General features: G+C 43.9%; 1 protein-coding gene across 5 annotated transcripts in view; it reads right to left on the reverse strand.

The window, feature by feature from the left end:
- The window catches only part of LOC113015645 (myosin IXB), a 57,906-nt gene that overhangs the window by 18,416 nt on the left and 17,199 nt on the right, over nt 1–22,291 (reverse strand). For all 5 annotated transcript variants that reach the window (XM_026157725.1, XM_026157724.1, XM_026157726.1 and 2 more), the window contains exons 2-5: nt 18,309–18,529; nt 17,951–18,170; nt 17,096–17,605; nt 3,110–3,204 (exon numbers count right to left, since the gene is read on the reverse strand). In XM_026157725.1, the coding sequence (XP_026013510.1) occupies nt 3,110–3,204; nt 17,096–17,605; nt 17,951–18,170; nt 18,309–18,466 (983 nt within the window). In that variant the 5' untranslated portion in view covers nt 18,467–18,529. The remainder of the gene's footprint in view (nt 1–3,109; nt 3,205–17,095; nt 17,606–17,950; nt 18,171–18,308; nt 18,530–22,291) is intronic.

Consider the following 22,291-nt stretch of genomic DNA (forward strand, 5'->3'; position numbering starts at 1 on the left):
GAAGGATGAGAAAAAGCAGAAGGAGGATGAATCATCTGATCTAAAAAAGGTCACTCGGCTGTGTCTGTGTCTCCCAGGTCACTTGTGAAAGTGGGCTGCTAATAAAGACAGAGGGGAGGAGCAGGGGAAGTGAGGGCAGATGGTCAGAACAATCAAAGAGGGAACAAAGCTCTCAGATATGGTTGGACGTGTGTCATCACACAGCAACACGCCGGCCGCAGACAGCTTAGGATTCATGTATTTGACTGAATAGGAGACGGAGGGCAGTGAAAAAGCAGGCTGTGTTTTCACTGCAGTCGACAGATACGCAGCTTTATTTACCTGCTGCACCAGGCCAAGGCCATAAAGTTTGCCAAATCAGATTTTATAAGTCAAAGTTGGTTTTTCAGTAGCCAAGCAAAAACAGCACTGACGCCAGTCCTGACACTAAGAATAGAGCTGTGCTGTGAGAAACCGGCTTGCAGCTTCGACTAGAGACAGACAACGTAAAGTTCAAACGCTAGCTTACGTGCTCTGTGACGTCGGGGTGTAATCAGTTGTGCCCATCATGACCACAAAAACACCCACAAAATGCTGTTTATCATTATTATTGTAACAAACAAGATCTTCTGATGGGAATCCTGATCACGCTGCCCACAGATACTGAGGTAAGTTGCACTTGAACCTGTTAGAGGCTTCTGCAAACGTCTGAATGTGCACAGGCATGCAGGGGTGTCCAAGCAATACAACAGATGCTGCATCAATAACAATCCCTACTCATTAGCTGATCTGAGAACAGCTGATGTTTGCTGAACGTGAGCTGAAGAAGGTTGAGAGACGGAGAGCATAAAAACATGCAGACTGTCGGTCAGTTCAGAGAGCCGAGGCGAGCAGCAGCTTCCTCTTTGCTGATCCACTCCACTGGAGACGGAGAGACACACAGCCTTTGTCAAGTCTACAGAGCAGAGCTGTGGTGGCCTCCTGAGTCCTTAACCGCCTAGAAGAGTCTACACTAGAAAGAATAATGGTGGTGAAATATGCTGGGCGGTGTGCTTTGAGTAGATATGATATGTTCTGCAAGATAACGATCTTTGGTGGGAATCACAGAAAAGCCTCAGCCTGCTAAAATCGACTCCTCGGATCGAATTACAGAGCTGAGGCTGAGCAACGAGAGCTGGTGCTATCAGGCTGGGGATACCCACCTAGTGTGGAGCTGAACATCGTCAGCACAGGCATCAACGTGTTTATTCACCGCCTATTTTTAGGACCAGAGAATTAATCACTGTGTCAGTCATTAGTCTGAACACTGTACTAAATGTTCGCTGCAGTTAAACAGGGCTCTAGAGTGCGACCAAATTTTTCAGTGGTGCGACTAAAAAAAAATATTTGGTTGCACCTGTGCGACCAAATGTTCGGGTAGCAAAAAATAAATAAATAAATAAATAAAAATCTGTAACCTTCCCTGTGGTCAACAGACACACATTTTGCCCCTATCGTGGACTAAACCAATCAGAGATAGTAAGGGGCGGGACCTCTCTGATTGGCCGTGGTCCAGTTGAAAGTGCAGGTGGAAGTGGGAGGTGAGTAGCTTGAATAAAGCGATATCAATTCATTAAATCCTGAATCGACTTTTAAATATAACTGTGTTTTGCCAGAAACGCCAGATTCTCAGATTAAAGCTCACAAAACCATTTCAACAACAACCAAACAGCAGATGAGAGCAGGTACACGGACTCCACACAAAGACGTAAACACAGACCGACGCATCAGGATCAGCTTTGTCTTTCTCGGCTTTCTCACCCGACGGCCCGTAGACGGACACGCTGTCGGAGCTCAGCGATCCTGATGCGTCCGGTCTGCGCTGTGTTTACGTCTTTTTGCGCTGATTCTGAGCTGCAGGTTTTGTCTCTCCAGCCAAAATCCACCGAGCCAGCAGCAAAAGAAGCAGCAAACTGCGCTTCACATTTGATCAATGTCGTCATGAATTTTGCTGTTTTGCTTCCACGACTATTAAAATCACACTTCATGCACAGCTAGCTCTCTCTCTCTCTCTCTGTACTTCAAGAACAGTTTCCGTCTCCAATCTCTATTTTCTGTATTATTCAGTCGCTTATTACCCACCAGTCTACCGCTGTTTACAGCGCTGTGGCTGCTGTCTTTTTCTTTTATTTTTCACTTAAATGACCTCGGACAAGAAAGCCTGTTTTTTCTGTTGTTCAATACTGAAGAAATTTAAACTTTATATGCAGAACATTGTAGAATATTTTTAAGGTTTTCTGCTATAAAAAGCCAGACCAGGAAAATCTCCTTCATGTTTTTCTGTTTTATTCTCAGTTACTTTCACACAAAGGCATCTGCTGTGATGTTCACAATTCTGATGAAGTCAGTGCTGATAAATGATCAGAATTATAATATTTCTGACTCTTCTGGCTAAGTTGAATCGAATCGGGACTTTGAAAACCAGAATCGAATGGATTATAGAAATCAGTGATGATACCCAGCCCTAGTGAGCAGCCTAGGCACGACAGACGTGGATGTAGCTGTAATAGGAAAAGAACTATTGCTAACTTTTCTGTTAAGGCCTGATCCTTCTGAAATTCATAGCCAGTGCTCTGACACGGTGTCATCAATCTTTGAATGCTGAAAAAGCACAGTGTATCCAGACAAACACATTATATTACATAAATTATTAGAAAATTTGTGTGCGCCTAACTTTTGTGCCGGTACGCCTAACTTTAAAAAGTTAGGCGTACCGGCACGCCCATGGCAAAAAGTTAGTCTAGAGCCCTGTTAAAGCTCGACGTGTTGCCTTTTTTTTTTTAAAGACGCTGAGCATCTGTTCCTCTGCCTTGATGAGGAAATGAGGAAGTGACACGGCTGACCAGACTTTGATGCAGCTCCTAACCAGAGTCTGGCTGCTGAGAAAAAGGAAGGACATGCTAGTGGTTGCAAGTTTCAGTCCATATACACACAGTGAACATAGGAAGGCCCATGTGACGCGGTAGAAAAGTAAAGAGGAAGACGCAGCGCTGTAGAGAACGCACACGCACGCACGCACACACACACACACACACACACACACACACACACACACACACACACACACACACACACACACGGTGTTACTTACCCTCTGACCACGCCGCTCTCCAGATAATTAACCTGGATGAATTTGCCAAAGCGGCTGGAGTTGTTGTTGTGGGCTGTCTTGGCGTTCCCAAAGGCCTGGAAGAGAGAAGAGGATTAAAGTCAACTACACAGAGCGCATCGATCTAACCAATCAACAATTTAGCCCAATGTTCTGGTCAAATAATGAGAAAAAATGAATTTAAGTGGTTAAAACTGCAGTCGGGCTTGTGTACAGGAGAAGACATCAGAACACACAGCACTACCAAAGTCATTTAAACCTCTGCAGCTTTTCTTTAAACTGTTAACCTTCAAGCCATCAGTGGAATCAGGACCTTTGCTGAAGTCACAACAACCCTCCGTAACTACAAAGAGGCTGCACAGTCCTGGGTTAAACCTTGTTTTGAAGCTGAAACTGTAGAAGCGGGTGGGAGTGAGTGGGGTAAGCATCTGCAACTCATCTGAATTTGCCCTTTTCTTACTCTCATTGAATCGCTCTTTGCACCTCCTTGGGGTCAATGTGTGTGAGAAAGCTTAGGTCAGAAATGATAAATGAGGCTGGGGCAGACCCTCTGTACGGCCGTGTCACACCAACGTTTCTCTCCAGGTCTCGGGCCAATTGCAACCCAGCCAGAGGCGCAACGACCCCAGGCTCACCCAGCCTCTCTGAGGCGCCTTGTTTATTGCACGGATACGTTACGAGAATAGCACGTTTTCCCCCTCTTCATGATGAGATGTTCACATGGTCACACACAAACACAAAACAAGGCCACCACAGGGGAAGTTGACTCAATGCATGTTAAATAGGAAGTACATTCTGTTTTGTAAGGCGGTCGCAGGGTGAATTTGATACACTGGTGTCGGGGAAGATTGGAAAAAAGATTGCAAGTGCACACACACACACACACACACACAAACACGACTGAGATTCCTTAGGATGAACCGTTGACCCATTTTCTTTTCTCCTGCATATTTACACCCCTTGTGCTTCAGCTCTGTCCGTGCACGCTCATCTGCTCTTTTTTGTTCTTTAAGCAAGAACAACTTTGATCAATTTTTATGTTTTAGTGCAAAAAAAGAACTCAAAATGTGATTTTAATATTGCCTTGAAGGAAGTGAGGGAAGAGTTGTTACTTGTTGATGGATGATGAAAGATGCTCACATGAGGTGTGTGTGTGTGTGTGTGTGTGTGCACGTGCGTGCGTGTGTGTGTGTGTGTGCACGTGAGTGTGTGTGTGTGTGAGAGACCAGAACAGTCTGCAGCTCTGAACTTGCTCAGACGGGGCCTCCACTCACCCACTCACGAAGGTTTTTCCCCTTTTTTTCTGCACACAATTTATCCAAGCTGTCTGCTTGTTCAGATCAACCATGCAGTTGTTTTTATTCTGTTTGCTTAAATGGTTTTCTTTCTATTTCTTCTATTCCCTATATGAAGGTCAGTAAATGTGTTCGGTGTCCAGCACCAAACCCTGGGAAATCTGTGCAGGACCCAGGCTGCTGCACGGAGGGAATTCTAAACATGTTGCAGCATCATTCGTATTCAAACATGCCCTTCATCAGCTCGTCTGATTGGTTTGAAGCGCAGCAGGTATGAGGAAATACAGCAGCCGTTTCGCTGCACGTTGTCTATGGAAAGACGAGGCCTAATAGGAACTCTTACGCAATATGGTTTGCCCTCAACAAGTTCATAAAAGAAGCAGAAAAAGAACGAGGCGGAAAAAAGGCACAACTAGGTGAAAGGGACCTTGGCAATCTACAGCGAGTGCACGCGCTGCATACAGAGAGCTTTCAGCCCACTTCTGTGTGTTTAGTCATTTATTTTAAATGAGCCCACATCCAAAGTATGAACTCCAAATGTGAATAGACGAAGCAGACAGACATTTAGATAAGCATTCAGAGTGGTTGTGATGTGTTTTTGTCCTTTCTCACATTCAAGCTTTAATATTGGTGAAACGATCCACCTGATATGAACCGTTTAAAAACATGTGGTTTCGACAGGCCGCAAAATCTGCTGTCAGTGACTGGACATCAAATATCTTTGGGACTTATCCTATGTTAGCTTCAGCAGAGCCAGACAGGTACCTTTAAAGGTTAATCAGCTCCATAAGGAATGGAATTTTAAAACAGTCCCTCAAAAATGAAAAATATACGCGGGAGACCGTGTCATCACACAGCGCACATTTCTCACTGATTTCGACCTGCAGAGAGCCGGTTTCACTGGTATCCAACTCCCCGTACATTCCCACTTTATCAGAGAGCCAGACCTACCAGTCTGAAGACTCACATCCCTATTTAGACAAGCTCCTCCCCCCCCCCCCCCACACACACACACACACACACACACACACACACACACACACACACACACACACACCCTTACAAAGAACACTGGGGGAGTGTCTTTCACTGTGCAGTTTATGAGCAGTTTGTCTCAACAAGCGAGTGTGACATGATATAATTTAAACACAGCTTAAACATGAGATGTAGTGAAAGCCTGCATAAACATGAAGAAACCAAAACAAAAGAAAACCCAGCGTGGAGGGAAAGTTTGATTTTGCACAAGATTGGATGTTTTGTGACTTTGCTGCCCTGAAAGTTGTTGTATTTCCCCATTTTCTGCATAGTTTTAGCGTGCACACTGACGCCAAAGCGGAACGTTAAGACAACTTTGTAATCAGTGAAGATGTGTCCCGGAGCATCGCTGCATCCTTTCAGGTTTTACAGTTCAAAAGAGCTTCAGTTAAAGTTTCCACAGGCGCTGCCAAGGCCCTGACACCGACACCTCGCTACAGCAACTGCCAGTTCCCACATTCACAGCGGACAACGGCAGTCACTCATGCAGAAATGACTCAAAGTGCTAGGTGGACATGTTTACTCGTTTGGCAGCAGAAAGTTTAAACTAAAAACTATATCTGTCATGTTTTTGAAGCCTTAGACACACTCATCTATTACCGGTTACATTGGAAAACCAAGCAGCAGGGATCTATATCATCGCTGGCATAACGCTGAGGCGAGGCTGATCGGTGCTTAGAGACAAAATAATCGCTTTGTTGTTGACATGAATGTGAGAAATGCTTTGGAGAGATCACATGATGTTGGCAGCGATTGAATCCAACCACATCTCTGCACAGTTCTTGCTCTAAGCTTGGCTTCAGGCTGCCAATATATCCCACTGACTACGCTTAAACCCTTCGAGCTCGTCTGAACCGCCGACAACGAACGGATTCTTTCAAGCATCACAACGCCGTCGACGTCAGAAACAAATACTTCCATCTCCTGTAATCTTTCTAGACAAAACAAACACAATGATGCCGGTTTGGACAGAGAAAAGTTGTAGAAGTAATTTTTGGGGAGTTTTCTAATTAGATTTATTGATTATTACAACAATCACACACAGAAATGGCAACTTATGCTTTTAAAAAGTAGGGCAATTATCACCTGGCAGCTACACAGCACTAAATCAATTCCTGGATGCATGGTGGTAATAAAGCGGTGGTGGTAGTCGTGGTCGAGGGGAAAAAGTAATCGCTTCAGTATGCAAAGGCTGATTGTAACAAATTCTCCCTATTATTAGCAAAGCCTGGAAAGCAAATCAGAAACTGACAGAAACCAACTTAAAAGCTAAATGATGGAGTTTTGCTCTGGTGTAAAAAGTCGTTTTTAACTCTAAACCATCTGCGCCCAACTTAAGTTTCACAATAAACTGCACAATTGTCTATATTTTAGGAACAGGATCTAAAAATATTGGCACCTCCGCAGAAGCACAGGCATACTGAATCTGCAAGCAGGAACAGCTACCACGAGAGGAACCAACCGGCGGGGTCACGAGGAGTCATTCTGCACAATCCATGAAGGAGGAAACGGGCACACACGACTTTTTCTCCGATTCTCATTTAGTGCAAGAATGTCAGCAATTCTGATCTTTGTGAAGTGTGTTTAGTCTGAACTAGGGTTAAGTGACGAGCGCAGCTGCCGAGTCGGTCGTGGAAACGGCAACAAGCGGTGATGATGAAGGAGGCGCAGAGTTAAAGGATGCATCAGCAGGAACATCGTTTCAGTCTGCTGCGCGGGAGCATTTTGTGCTCTCCAAAGATGACGGCGGATAAACTGAGCGCGCTACCACTGTGCAACACGTGGGGCTCATGCTATCGGCGGCACGGCACCTACGGAGACATCGCCACGGTGTGTTTACTGGCAGCGCAAGGAAGACAGCCGGGTAGGAAAGAACAACGTCTACTCCCTGCAGCTTTTAAACAGTCAGGGCTAAAAGCTACAACCAAAGCAGGAGTGTGGGAGGTTTCACAGCTGAGGATGCAGCCTAAAGCTGCTGCAAAGCATTCAGGGTATCAATGAAGTAACAATATCCCCTCCAGATGACGCTTCAGAAAAGACACAATGAGGAATTTTTACCACACCACGTGGAGCTCTTACTAAAGCAACCTCTGACCCTAACCTGCAGAACCACTGAGTTTTCTGTTTACATCGCAGCGGAGATGGACCGTGTCACTCTGCAGGCTCGGCCACACACGTTAGCGTCTCGCTGACGCGCCGACAAACGGTGACGGAATGGAAATGAAGGGCAAAAGCATATCCCTGTTATTACAGACGAAACAACAACACAACAAATGCAATCAATGCAGCAGCTGAACTGGGGCGTCAGATTGTGTGTCTCAGTAAAACAGGCTCCTGTTTGTCCACTGAAGCACAGCAGCCAGCCGTGCCCTGAAAACCGAGCAGGAGAAGCTGGAATGGCCTGTTCACAAGCACGTGACATGCTGGAGCGCTATGTAGAACAGCAGGAGAGTCTCATGCACAGAAACTATGTCAAGGATACTGGAGAACCTAATTAAGGTTCTCAAACCTCTGAAGGGTACAATGACTGATGAGCACAGAAACCTATCAGCCCTTTGCAGAAGGTTATATTGAAATCCATGACAGCTCCACCATCACAGAGCTACAGTCCTGGACGGCAGACGCAAAGATCTGCACAGAGCCGGATCCTGGATCCAGGATGTAAGTTAAAGCGCTTTTAGGGTTCACAGACTTCAGAACTATTTCCTCTTTTATTTAACGAGACAATCTAAACCCACAGCAGTTCATTCTGATAATCACGGCCGATATGCCACAGTCAGTCCAGTCTGTGTGATGACCTTGCACAGAAGGTATCAAGCCTGCTGTCATAACTGATAACGCATCTGCAGCTTCTGAAGGAAGGCCTTTGGTCCAGAGCCTCGGCGCCGAGTTCAAGAGGAACCTCCCACTGCAGCCATCAGATTTCTGACATGCCTTATTTTTTCAGGCTGAATAATTTTTGATGATCATCTTTGATGGTCATAAAACTTTTTCCAGTGTTGCACTCTGCAGAAAAAAAATGTTGCTAAAGCCAAAGTGCTGCTCCCACCTCAGAGCCTTTTTGGGTCCATCTAAAACAATAGATGTGAGTCGGCAAGGCTGATTCATCGGACTGAAAAGTAACATTAAGCAGGACATGAAGTGAAAAGGTTCAAGAGGTATGTTAAAGTTTTCATGCACCAGTTTTGCTCCTCTTGTGGTTTGGTGTTTTACCAGATTGGAGTCATTTTAAGCCACTCCACCCATGTCTAGATGGGGACCACATCAAACCCCAGCCTGTGGTGTGGTCACAACACACGAATAGACCCTGAAGTGGCACAGCTGACATGTACTGCTACATGTCAGCTGTGTGCGGACTGCAGGGCGAAGCATGTTCTGCTTTTCAGCAAGATGCTGAACGGTATGATTACAGGAGGCCTCTGCATACGTGTGCGTTTATAGGATGGCTGACTCATGGGCTGGCACTGTGACTTAATCACAGTAATGCCAGCTTTCCCCAGACTCACACACAATGCCACCCAGCCTGAATAACTACTCATAAGCAAGAGATAAACAATGGATCAGCAGATGCTATGGCCTCCTCTGCACTTCCTGAACTACAATACAATACTCTGGCCTGCCCACACCCCTCAAGACTCTGAGCTAACAGTAGACAGAGTTACTGCTGCTACTTCCCATGTCGTAGCGACTTCCTGTTTGGTGCTTCGGGATAACAGGAACTTCCTGTCTGAAAGAGTGAGCGTGGCAGGAGGAGGCTTAGGATCTGAAAAAGGCATATGTGCTTGAGTAAGATGTTAAGCTTCCAGCACAGAGCTTTATATTACATAACCAACAGGCCACCTATATTCACGCCTTTATTTAAACTGTTCAACATTTCTCAACTAATTTCTTTGAATATGTGTCACATTTTAAAACGACCACATTTAGAAGAGAGAGTGACAGGTGAAACGTTCAGCTGGTACTTTCACTTAAAATAAATAAAAAACTAGAATTCCACTCGAACGCCGATCTGTGCCCTTCTTAGACGGGCTGATTGTGCGATTAATCGCACAACGACCCACATTACTCATCACATAATTGCATCAAAAGACACCGAGGCCACAAAAAGACAGCTATTTGCCATAACTGCCAGTTGTTGTCCACACCGTACGGTCCAATACAAGCTAAGCCAGCACATATTCCACGATAATAACTGTATGATTATTAGTGTGATGACAGAGCGGTGCAGCATTGTGCGTCTGTAGGAATTCACTCACTTTCAGAGGCAGCTTCAATTAGAAGAACTGAAGTTCTGCTGGTTTCATTATCCATTGTGTGTTACAGCAGGCACACATCCTGTTGCTACTTACAGTGCTGAACATATTCATTAGACCACCTGCCATAAAAACACATTTTTCTGTTTAGGAATGCAAGTAAATAACTGATTTGGTATCTAAAAATAACAATGTGCTTTACTATTTTTCTATAAATTCACAGATGGCAACAATTCTATTTTAGCATTAAAAATTAGGATCTTGCACTCACTAGTGGACTGACCATTAGAGAAACAACATTTATGACATAACTAAGGAATAATGGAGTCTCTCATATCAGGAGCTTTCATCTGCATGAGAAAACAAACTGTTTGCACAGCGTTGCCTGGCTTTCTCTGCATCCGTCTGCGGGACCACGATTGACTCAATCATGCTTTTATCCTGAGCAAGCTGCTTAACTGCTAATATGCTTGTGTTGTTGAAATGAAAAGTATTCAGCAAAGTGTTGCAATGGACTAGAAACTGTTTGTATTATCACTTTTTTTTAAATAACTGAGAGACTTTAATTCTCTTTCCAGCATGCATGAATCTGCACCAGAATATAATCAAAATATTTTGTCTGTTCTAAAGTTTAAAGCTGCATATTTCACCCTCTCAGGAGTATAAGATCATTCTTAACCACAGCTTTCAAACGCACAGTTCTCCTATATGAAAGCCATCTTGCTTAAACAGAGCCAGGCCCTACTGGCAAAAAAAGAAAAAGATGGCTTTAAAGTCTGGCAAAAGAAAACAAAGAAGCCAAAAGAACCACGTAAGAGAGGCTCAACCAGTCGAACCGGTTCACGAGTGGAAGCACAGCTTTATTGCTTTTCTGCAGCTTGAAGCTTTTATTTGTTCCATTATTTTCAGGACAGAGGCTGAAAAATTAAAGAACAGAGCAGCATATAGAAAAAGGGGGGCGCTAAGTAGGACAGGAGCTTTGCAGATGGTTTCAGGTTGTGGCCATTCATTCTGCCAGCAACAGCACGCAGCCAGCACCACACATGATGATCTCACCTCGTCAAAATGTGGGCCGGACCTTTAGGCCTCCCCTATAGCTCGATGACACACACGTGTTCAGATACACAGTCACACACTTTCCACTGCTGTAACCTGACCAGCCTCCAAAAAAGGAACCAAATTAAATCCTTTTGTAAAAATTCCTCCATTTGGGCAAAAACACTAAAAATAGTATAGAACCCTCTAACGACGTCGACAGAGCCGTGAGCGCTACGAACCTTAAAACGACCAGAACTTCTACACTCATTACTTAGGAGGTTCATCCAGCTCAAACACAACCTGACTAAAGTAAAAGAGATGATGAATAATCACTCAGGCTGAAAGGGATTACTGAGGCCAGATTCTTCTTGTAAAACAATAAAGAGGAGGAACTATTACGCTATGACAGTTTAGTTATTAAGAATTCTTGGATGAACGGTCGTCTTTGGGTCGCCTTCTTTGTCAAAAATCACCTTATTGATTTACTTCTGTGCTTTGTGTCATTATGTTGGTGACTCACCCAAACACTCCTAAGCTTCTGGGTTTGGACTGCTGCTCTGACAATCTGTAAATGTTTGGATTAGAGCTGGGCGATAGAACGATAACGATATGTATTGCGAAATAACTTTTTCTCGATAGAAAAATGTAACTATTGCGATAGGCCTCATCGCTCTTGTCCTCTTAAAAAGAAGAACAGCCAATCCAAATTAAGTAGCGCAGAGCCGAACCAATCACAGCCGCAGCGTCACGTCACGTGACTTGTTACGTACAGGACAAGTGCCAAGCCGCACATGCGTATTTGTTTGGGAAGCAGCCAGCCACCGTGGCGTCCGGGTAATGGAGGAAATGAGTGCGCCGACTAGAGAACGGTCACGCTCTCGGTTGATTTAAGGTTACCGAAGAGAAAACAGATGATGGTTCCAACGCCGGAGAGATTGTCGAACGGAAGAGCCACAGAAGTCCCGTAGTGTGAAGGTGTTTCTGCTATTTCAAGTCTGACAAAAAACAGAGTAGCTGCACTGTAAATGTGCCGAAAGCAAGTCTGGAAATACAATGAAGCGGTGCAGCTCAGTCTCTGACTGGAAGCGCTGATTCGTCATTCGGCTTTTGTCAGACTAAAGTAACTGTTAAAACTGTTTGAAAAGCTCAGCTATACAACAAGGAGAGGTCGAGAATTTCCTTTTAGTTCTCAGTTTATTTGATATTGACAAAAGTTAGTCAGTTTTGTCTGTTCTTCTGTAAAACAAACTAAGATTTATTTTTAGAATTAATATTTTGTTTCTAAGTGGAATTGACAGTTTAGTCTGTTTCGTTTGTTCTATTTTGAAACTTAAACGCTTTAGCGGCTGCCTTTGTGTAGTTTGCAATATTTGCCTTTATTTATCTGAAAAAGTCTCATGTTCCTTAAGTACATCTACCCTGTTGAACTTATTATGGGAAATAAATATTTTAATAAAAACAAGCTGCTGATTATTTCACATTTTACTTGTGAGCAACGGCACATTTAAATCTTACAAATATAGTTATTTGGCTGATATCGTGATAGATATCGTTATCGCCTGAAATGAAAAAAACATATCGCGATATGAAAAAATCTCATATCGCCCAGCTCTAGTTTGGATGTAGGGCTGGGCGATATGACCCAAAATTCATATCTCGATATTTTTTAGCTGGATGGTGATATAAGATATATATCTCGATTTTTTTTTTAAGCCATAAAGTAAGAACAAAAAGAGAGTTCTTAGTCAAAGCTGTGTCCCAGATGTCACACAGGCACTTTTATTAACATACAGCACAGATGTACATGAAAAATTACTCAAAATTAAATTATGAGCATTCATTAAATAATAATGCTCCATAAATAAAAGAAAACAAGGTTGTTTTTGTGCTAAACAAAGAGCTCACAATTGTGCAGTCAAAATGTAAACTAAAAGACGCTGAGAGTAATAACAAAGACAGACAGATTTCACAGCTGCTCTGTTCCCAAGTTTTACTGTGTGACTGACAGCCTGGAGTTTGAAATCCGCTTCATAACCACGTCTCTTACAGGTGCCATTTATGGTCCTTATACACACACAATACGGTAATATTACGTTGATGCACAGTACATATCACTCCGCGAAGCTCCTCGGTAGCCGTAATGCGCCGACAATCTATCAAGCGGTGCAGCTCCGTAGCTTACCAAAGTCGTACTCAAACATTTGTGACAGATTGCTGAGCGCCGTGTACCACATAAAATCAGTTCGCGGCCATCAAGCACAACCAGAATTCATACATAAGGCGCGCTATCAACTTTTGAGAGAATGAAAGGATTTTAGGGTTAGCGCTGTTAGCTCGTTAGCGCTGTTAGCTCGTTAGCATGTTTAGCTCGTTAGCACGTTGACGCCGTCCAGCCCCACGCATGGGGTGATGCGCAGTAACTCGTTAACGGAGATTTGCCGTGTCCGTCTTGTCGCTGCCTGCATGTGAAGCGATGGGGGAGGAGGGGGAGTTGTCTTCAGTGAAGGCGAGGCGGAGTAACGTTGCGTAGAGACAAAAGTGGACGAAAGAGAGGCAAACTTGCGGCTCCACAACTATAATTATAACGTAACATAGACTATATCGATATAAAGGATATTGTCACATCTTATATCTCATATAAAAATATATCGATATGTTTTAAAAACTCGATATATCGCCCAGCTCTATTTGGATGCAATTTTTAATACTTATTCCTTGAAAGACGGCGAGACATCAAGTCTGTAGAAGGAGAGCCCGAGTAGCCAAACCACGATGCTGCCTCCGCCGTGCTTCACAGCTGGGTGAGATCCTCCAAACATCTTTGTACATTTTTACCACAAGTTCGACTTTTGTCTCATCTGTCCAAAGAGAATTGTGATGCGGGACAGCCAGGTGGCCGTTTGTGCCACGGTAGTTTCCTTTGTGGTCTCCTAACACCAGTGTTTTTTTCATACTGGCCAGACCAACAAGTATTTCAGCAAGCTGCAGATATTTTTATTCATGAGGTTTTTCATGTTTAAAGAACACCTTCTTACAAATTAACTGTATTTTCTACAGAAAGGTTTCAGCTATCGTTGTAACACTTTTTCTAAGACCCTTCCTAAGTTGTTGCGCCAGCACACCTCACACATTCAACCTCATGTCCTTAATTGGAACAAACAACTACAAGAAGCTTTTAGAGAAGTCGTTAGCACAGAGATCAACTCAACAATTCAGCCTGGACTGCATGTTCGCCATGTGCCTGGTACGCCTGCAACCTATAGACGCACACATTAAGGTAACAGGTGATCTGAAACTGGCCGCCTTCCTCTATTAGCCTCATATCCTGCCACCTGCCCTGAATTTGATAAGCAGGAGAAAAATGGATGCATGGCATTTGGCCCATATTTAATAAGTAAATACTGCAGAAATTCAAAGGGTTCCCATTACATTTGTGTGGTATTGGTATACAGGGAACATTTGATTTCTGAGTAAAGAACATTTGCCTCATGTCAGCCATCTCAGCTGTTTTCACATGAAGAGTCTTTCAGCAGGCTAACGCTAAGGAGCAAACCTTAAAAACACTAAAGTTTCCACGTCTCTAAGTAAAACCCATCTTTAGCTGCTGTAATGATGCCAAGAGGAAATGCACAGCTGGTCAATATCCCGGGCGATTGCGTGACCGGTCCCAGATGCAACCCAACCCGATCGCCATTTCCTCCGCTGACCAGGCCAGTAAAGGCCAAACTCGTCTCCCTGTCTGGCCCTGCAACCACAGCTCTGGACTGACATAGCACACACCCATTGCATTCTGGGAGTAAACGGCAGAGAGGCACTGTGTTTGCCAGAGGGACCAGAACTCTGCTGATTGAAGGGGAAAAGCCTCTGCTGCCTCCTCCCCTTCTTCCCTCAACCTGCCATCCAGAACCAAAGACTCTGACAGAGTGACACACATCAAGGGACCCAGGCTGCGCTCATTCAAATGCATCTGAATAAAGCAGCAGCAGTTCTGTGAGGAAGAGCTCGAATACTGAGTCAGGGGCGGCGTCAGAGATGGGACAGATGATAGATGAACACACTGAGTTACTGCAAGTTATGGCAAACCCTCTGTTCTTGCCATTCAGCCAACAGCTTGTGGCCAGTTCTTGTTAAACTTCTTTTTTTACTTAGTTCTGTTTCCAAGCAGTGCGTGCTCTACAGACTTACTTTCAGAGATCGGGGTGGGGGGGTTCGCTTCTCTGCACCATTTTGTGCTCTGAATAAACCACATTCCACATGCGGCTGTTCTGACTAGAGGTTTATTTTTAGCCCCACTTCTGCAACATTAAAACTGAAAAATATGTAGAGATTTACTTCCAAATCAGGACCGAGAGTAATCGCTTCCCCACTCTGACGAAGGCTATCAAACTAAAAACAAGTAGTGGGATTTCTGCTTTTTGTCTACTTGGCATTTAGGTGAATGTGCAGCAGGGCTTTCCAGCCTGAAATCTCATTGCAGCCGCAGACAGAAGCTTTTTATCTGTCATCATCTGCACACAGCATCATGGTGAATTCAGTCGATGCTGCAGGGCTAACACACTGTGGAAAATATTCAAAGCTGACTTAATCTACAAAATACAATGTAAGACAACACTCACTGCTTATAAGAGAGTACAAAGAGACGATGATGTGAATGCTGAAAATGACTTGACAATAATAATGCTGCTCGAGGTCTGACCAGAGGTAAATTCTTCCATATGTGAAAGTGGAGGAGACCCCGTTTCTCATTACGCCGATGAAAAATAAACAAAACCAAGTCGACTCTGTTCTTTGCCACGTAGCTCCGAGTTTCAGCTCGAGCAGAGGCAACAGCTGCACGTTATGCTGCAGCGCTTTGTTAAAACAATGTAAAAGTAGGCAGCTGTTAGCGTTTACCTACATATTTGCACGATTTATGTTTTTTATGTTGTTTTTTAAACTGTGATAGCAGCCTGACGGACAGAAGACTTCGTGTAATGAGCTCCAAAGTGGACATTTGAATATGTGCATGCATGTCGTGCAGTTCATCTGATTAGCACCGCCCTTTCCTGTCCTGAGACGCGCTGTTCAAAGACCCGGCCACGCCTCTGTGCTGTTTTTATACTATGGAAAATTCTTTTTTTTAATCATTCGTAATTACCCACCAGCGACTTACACCAAGTGCTACGTTTCACTTTGTTTATCGTTTTGGTTCAGTCTCAGCTGTCAGCGGTTGTAGAGCGAGTCAGTACAAGTATCCAGTTTCTCACAGCAGAAAGCAGGAACACGTACGGTCACCTGACCGAAACTTTGACAAAAGTCCGTTTGGTCAAAGTTTAGCTCCAAATTAAACGGGCACATATTTCTCCTGTCAAAGACAGAAGTCAGAGAAAAGCTGTGTTTTACCTTCAGCTACGTAAACCAGCACTGCAAATGTAATCAAAATCATCTGTGCGCTCAAAAGCAGATAGGAAACCAATACAAAGCCTTTTATCTTGCCTGGCTTCCCACAGCATTTTCAAAGGCAATGAAGCAACATGATGGTGTTAATAAAGCAACTTCCCTTTTTTTCATTTCTTCTTTCTTTACCTGCTTCTTTCTTTATGCCACAGACATTTACACTGTACAAAAACAGGCTCTGTCATGTTAGCCCACGCAGCAGCCTGAAAATAGATTTCCTCAGTTCGACATGAGCTCAGATGTTTTCACCATTCATAACTACAGACATATAAACCTGTGAAATATCTCCAAATGTAGCTCGCTGCAGTTTTTTCATCTCGTGTCTGTGCTTTTGTACGTCTAAGCAAAATCATGAGTCACTTCTGAGGAAGTGCTCTCACCACTCGATGTGACCTAATCAAGAGAGCAACTGACTGAAACCAGTGCAGTAAATAAGTATGGCACTCTGAGGAGCGACGCCCATGTGGAGGCACCTTAAACCTGCAGTGGTTCTAAGGAAGTGGAAGTGAGATCGTGTAGAAGTCTATGGGAAAACTTATGTGACCCATTACTTCGGTAAACACTTTCCTAACGAGTTTATAGTCTCGATTACTAATTTCAGGTCTTCTTCAATACAGACTGATGCTCATTTTGTAAATTATGGTCCAATATAGATTAAAAAATGACAAAGAAGCGTATGCCTAATGATGTGGCAACCTGTGTGGACTTCAGCTCTCAGTCCAAACCATCTTTTTTCTGCACCCGTGGGTCTATGTAAACATTTTTAATATACTTTCTTTAGTCCCTGCAGCTGGATCAGCTAAGGTTTAAGGCATGGCAAGGCTAGGCTAATTCAAATTAGCTGAGCTACAGTTCAATTAAATTGTCCACTGGAGTAGAGACAGACCCAGCCATCACACATAGCATCTTACCTCCAGAACTGGTCCAGCACCCAGGATGGTCCTCTCCACCCCGCTGGCGTAGCCCTTCTGGCTGAGAGCAGTCAGACAGTGGATCAGGAAGTTGGTACTTTGGGTCTTGCCTGAGCCACTCTCCCCAGAGATGACAATGCATTGGTTGACCTTCTTCCTGAGCATAGCATAGTAGGCCACATCTGCGATAGCAAAAATATGAGGCTCCAGTTTGCCCAGCTGGTGGTTCTCGTACATCTTGACGTACTTAGGGTTGTAGATGGGCAGGAACTTAAAGGGGTTGATGGCGATGAGGATGCTCCCTGCATAGGTATAGATCTTTTTCTTGTGAAACCGTGTGCGCAAGTTGTTTAATATGCTGTCCTCATTGAGGACGGGGAGGTTGCAGAGGTCTGCAAAATCATCCTGGGGAGGGGGAAGGAAGCCCCTGGCAGCGAGCCGTTGTGCCTCCTGTTCCTTGGACAACATCGGGAGGTGGACATAACGGATTGAGCCATCACGATTCCTCTCCTGGATTAAATTATAAAGACAAAAACAGCACGTATTAGCCGTCTACTCGTCAAACTGACACACTGATTTCTTGAGACTGTTAAAAATATTCCGGGCTGTTTGCATTCCTTCAAACCGGCCAAAATCATCAAGGCCAGGGCCAAACAGCACTCGTCTCACACATGCTGCTGTTACATGTGCTGGAAAAATGATTTTCTCGCCTTTTCTGTTACATTTTCCATAAATAGTCTGCAAACTTGTATCTAGGGTTTAACAACTTGCTGTTTTTTCTCACTAAAGGAGAAACAGAGAGTAGAAGCACGTTGACTGAGCTGACTGTAACGTGTCGTGTGCTGTCAACTCTACCTGTAGTAAGAAGTAAAAGCCAAGGCTCTGAGGGTGTTGCTCCTGTGCTTTTCGAGGCCACAGCAGGAACCTCTGTACCGGCAGGTCTCCGGCCTCCAGCACCCACTCTTCCCCACCACATTCCTTCACCTCTGCCAGCACGTACAGGCGTCTGGGGTCCAGCCCCAGTGCCGTAGCGGCGTCCGAGATCACCGAAGCAGCCGTTGCATCCTTCTGCACTCTGATAGAAGCAGGGCAGATTAAAAAAACTATTATAAATAAGTTGTGCAATAACTTTGTGCGCATAAAAATAAATGAAGCAACGACAAACTAACTAAACGGTTGATGCTGATGTTTATTTTCCAGGTGAGATACTCACTTGAGGTTGCAGCAGGTGGATGGGTAAGCAGCCAACCTCGGATAGATCTGGAGCGTGTATGAGCGGCCATCCTGATCGACAGGGTTAGCTTGCCCGCCTCCCCCGCCTCCCCCACCTGCAGTCGTTGCCATGTTGGCAGCGCCATCTCTGACACTCATTCTGAGCCAGGGGGTGTGGCCTCAGCATGCCGCACACACCGCTTCTCTCTCACTACGCAGCACCTGAAGAAGACAGATTACAGATAAACATTGGTGTCAAGCCTAAAGAAGACAGTGCTGAGTTTCCCACAGAATAAGACTACACTTGTGCAGCTGAGGCATGTTCCAGTGCAAGGATGAAAGGAGTGACACTACCTTTGCAGACATTAACAGGTGATGGTGCATGTGTCCAACCCAATCATATGGTCACAACTGCACACATCCATTTGCCTCAATCTGAGTGTGGCAGGCAAATATCTTCAGTTTGCCTCCTGCACACCTTCACACAGGAGTCAAAGTATTTCCAGTATAGTCACAAAGTATGTGAAAGAGGCCACCTCCTCCCACACGTGACATGTTAAAATAAAAACTCTTCTCACATTGTCCAGAGCTTATTTACGAACATGACTTTTTGAATTCCAATATAAATCGTTTTAGCGTTTCACAGGTCTAAACAATGAATCAAGCACAAAGTGAAATAGTTTCTCTTCAGTATCAGATTTCATCTGTGGAATTTCACCCACAGAATTTCACTCCAAGTATCCTGCTGATTAACCTAGCAGACAGCTCTATATAAGTAAATGTAAGAGTTTGGTAGGTCAATATATGTTGATTTAAATATATTTGACTGAAAAAAAAAAGCCCTTCCATGTTTGCGGTCTTTAAAAACAGCTCAGTCATCTAAGTAGGTCAGACACATCCATTTCAACGAGAGAGAAAACGACGCGTTTGTCAAGCATCAGATGCATATTATTGTCACATCACTTACGTCACACGGCCTTGCTAGGGAAACCATAAGTTGCAGCTGCAGACGCTGCACAGGAATTCAACCCTTCCGCTTAGTGATAGCAACAAAGACACAAATGCTGAGAGCACTTAGGGCAAACCACAACTGGGCTAATGACTGCACATGATTCAGTCTTAAAAAACAACTGCAGTAATGTATGCTGCACCACTTGGTTCAGGTCTAATTAAGTTAAGCAACTCTGGACCACAACGACTCATCTCTATCTGCCAATGACTTGATTTTCACTGCTGACATGTTGCCAACACAAAACAGTCTTTGCACAACTTCCAGCAGATCACCGAGAGCTGTTCACTCCTTACTATGGACTTGACTGACTTCATCACCACGGGGAAGCTCCCAGACTCGCCCTCATGCTGTAAGGGACAAACGTCTTCATGACGAATCACATGATTGGCACAACTGCAGTAACATTTACTGCAGTTAAACTGCAACACAGTCAGACACCGGCTCTTTCAAAGCATCGGCTAAACCGTTTAGATGTAATATTGCAGTTCAACAGCATCATCTCATCGTTCCAAAGGTTTATTTAAAAAGAAAAGAAGAAACCACGCTCTCATTTCAGGTTACCAGTATATTAACCAGTGAAACCTGCCTATTTTTATCACAGCAGAAGATATGTGTATTTAGGCTGTAAGTATGGGAGGTAGGTTATTACCTGCATTAACATGTTTCAATCTAAAATCTATTTAAAAGCAACAGCTTTGCCCACACAGCAGACCCTGAGAGGAACTTTCTGCAACTTCTTGTTGCACCATGAAGTGCTGATGATGATTTTAGTGCTCTGGCAGTTTAAGTCTTTTAATGGAAACTCTGTCTCCATCATGGGCTTTATCGCCCGTAAAGCAAAGAAATACTATTTAAGTGACATAGTGTCCATGTGTGAGACTATATGAAGGGAGGCGTGACTGCAAACAGGAACAGGAGGAAAAACAACATTATTACTCCTGCTGCTGGAGACAAACATCGCTGTGACCATCATAAAAAAAAAAAGAAAAGAAAAGATGGTGATCTGAATTCTCTCAGAAATAAAGTTTCTTTAAAGTTTGAGGTTTTCAGTCAGAGTTTTTATTGGTTCCTTGATGTCTTTTAAATAAACTTTGTATGGCTTTAAATCGGTTTGTGTGTGTTTAGCTGTATCTTGAAGTGAATTGTATGACATCAGCTGGGACATTATTTTAACCCCACCCCCAAGTTAAGCACTTCTCCAGTTGGTGGACCACACGTGCTGCCACCCGGGTTTTCTATTGGCGGTTCCCCTGTTAAAGTCAACAGCGCCCACGCCCCAACAGCATCGTTACAGACTCATGCAGAGCCTAACTGCATCCGAATCATTGTAAAGTGTCACTTCTTTGAATCTGTTTACTTTAGACTAAAACAACTCTGGAGATGTATGAGTATCTCAGGCTGGCACGATGACAGCTTTACATCACTGACTCAAAGTCTGGCTGTTATTGCAGATTCATTAGAAGTCACCTGGAGCAGAACTGAAGTAGTGCTGAGCACTGATTCACTGTAACATCCAGCTGGGTCACAGCCAAAGAATATAATCCAAGTTAATGCTGTCTATCACAAACGTAATGCAGAACAGTGATCTACAGGTCAGCTGAGTGTGAATCACAGGAGAAGCAGCTGGGTAAAGTTTGCTAGTGATGGATCACGTAGCGTGGCTGTGCATCAGTAATGCACGCTGCGCTCGCTGCGAGCCCCCTCTTGGGGAAACGTGAACCTGGCTTAAATCGCTGCAGGGTGAACAGCCGGCTTTGGTAAACCGATCCTGGCTCGAGTCCTGTAAGTACCAAGACGGATAGTTTATCATTTCTGTCATTGAAGCAGACGCAAAAAAAGGGAAAGTTTTACTCACAGAAATCCCCAAATTAAGCACCGCTACAGAAAGGAGGCACTGACACATGAGGTTTCTCAATTATGAATGATTAATTTCCCCATCATAAAGTTTGTTTTCAATTAAACTCTTTGGTGAATGACAAAAATCGTGAATACAGAGTCAGTCTGCAGATAGTTGGCTAGCTCAGATAAGATGACATCGCATTTCATGTGCACAAAAATCCAGTTGTGCAACGGTAGCAAAGCCAATGTTCTGGCTTTTCCCTGACTCGTTAATTGCAGGAGTATCTGCTGAAGAAAGAATAATTACACAACAATTAGCATCTCATGAAGAAATTCATGTTTTGGATTAACTAAGAAAGCAAAGCAAACCACACGAGGCTACCCAGCAACTGATGTGTTCTAACCAGTTAATCTGGAGCCTTCATTGGTCGTTTGTGTTTCCTGCAGTTTTCTTTTGCCTCTGTGATAAATGAGCATCATCTGTTCACTTTAAGTTTAACTGGAAAAAAAAAACATACAGCAGGGATTAACTCTATAAGGCGTACAAAAGAAACTACATAATATAAAATGGAGAAATACAAAAATGCAACAACAAAGACATCTTCATGAAGCCAAGTCTGTAATTATCGAGGCCACAGTTGAGAATTAGAGGAAAAGGAGAGCAACTTCAGACTCATGAGCTTGTGGCTCTGCCAGGCTTGCTGACCACAGTCCCAAAAACATGCAAGCCTGTAAAATGCCAAGGCATGCAAAACTTTAGAGACCACAAAGGACAGCACAATCATTATCCTCCATCATGAGCTCCGTCTGGTTTGAATCTTTCAATAACTCCTGAGCGGCTCTCTCTACGCTAGCTTTAACAGAGAAAGCACACGGCTACAGTATCCGTATGCAAGGCACGAAGATTTGCAGCTCAATTTGAGCAGCAGTGCACAGAAGGAAAATCAAATATATCTTAAAATAAAAAGGTAGTGACAGAAAAAAGAGAAGAAAAAAATCTGCAGACACAGGCAGGAAAAAGTAAACATCTACGAGTGGTCTCAGGGGACAATCAAAGGAGAAAGAGGCTTTGAGATAATAAAGCTTCCTCCCTGCAGAGGAGATCCTCGGTGACGATGCCACGCATTCCTCAG

This window comes from Astatotilapia calliptera, chromosome 23, assembly GCF_900246225.1.
Source record: "Astatotilapia calliptera chromosome 23, fAstCal1.2, whole genome shotgun sequence".
NCBI classification, from domain to species: domain Eukaryota; kingdom Metazoa; phylum Chordata; class Actinopteri; order Cichliformes; family Cichlidae; genus Astatotilapia; species Astatotilapia calliptera.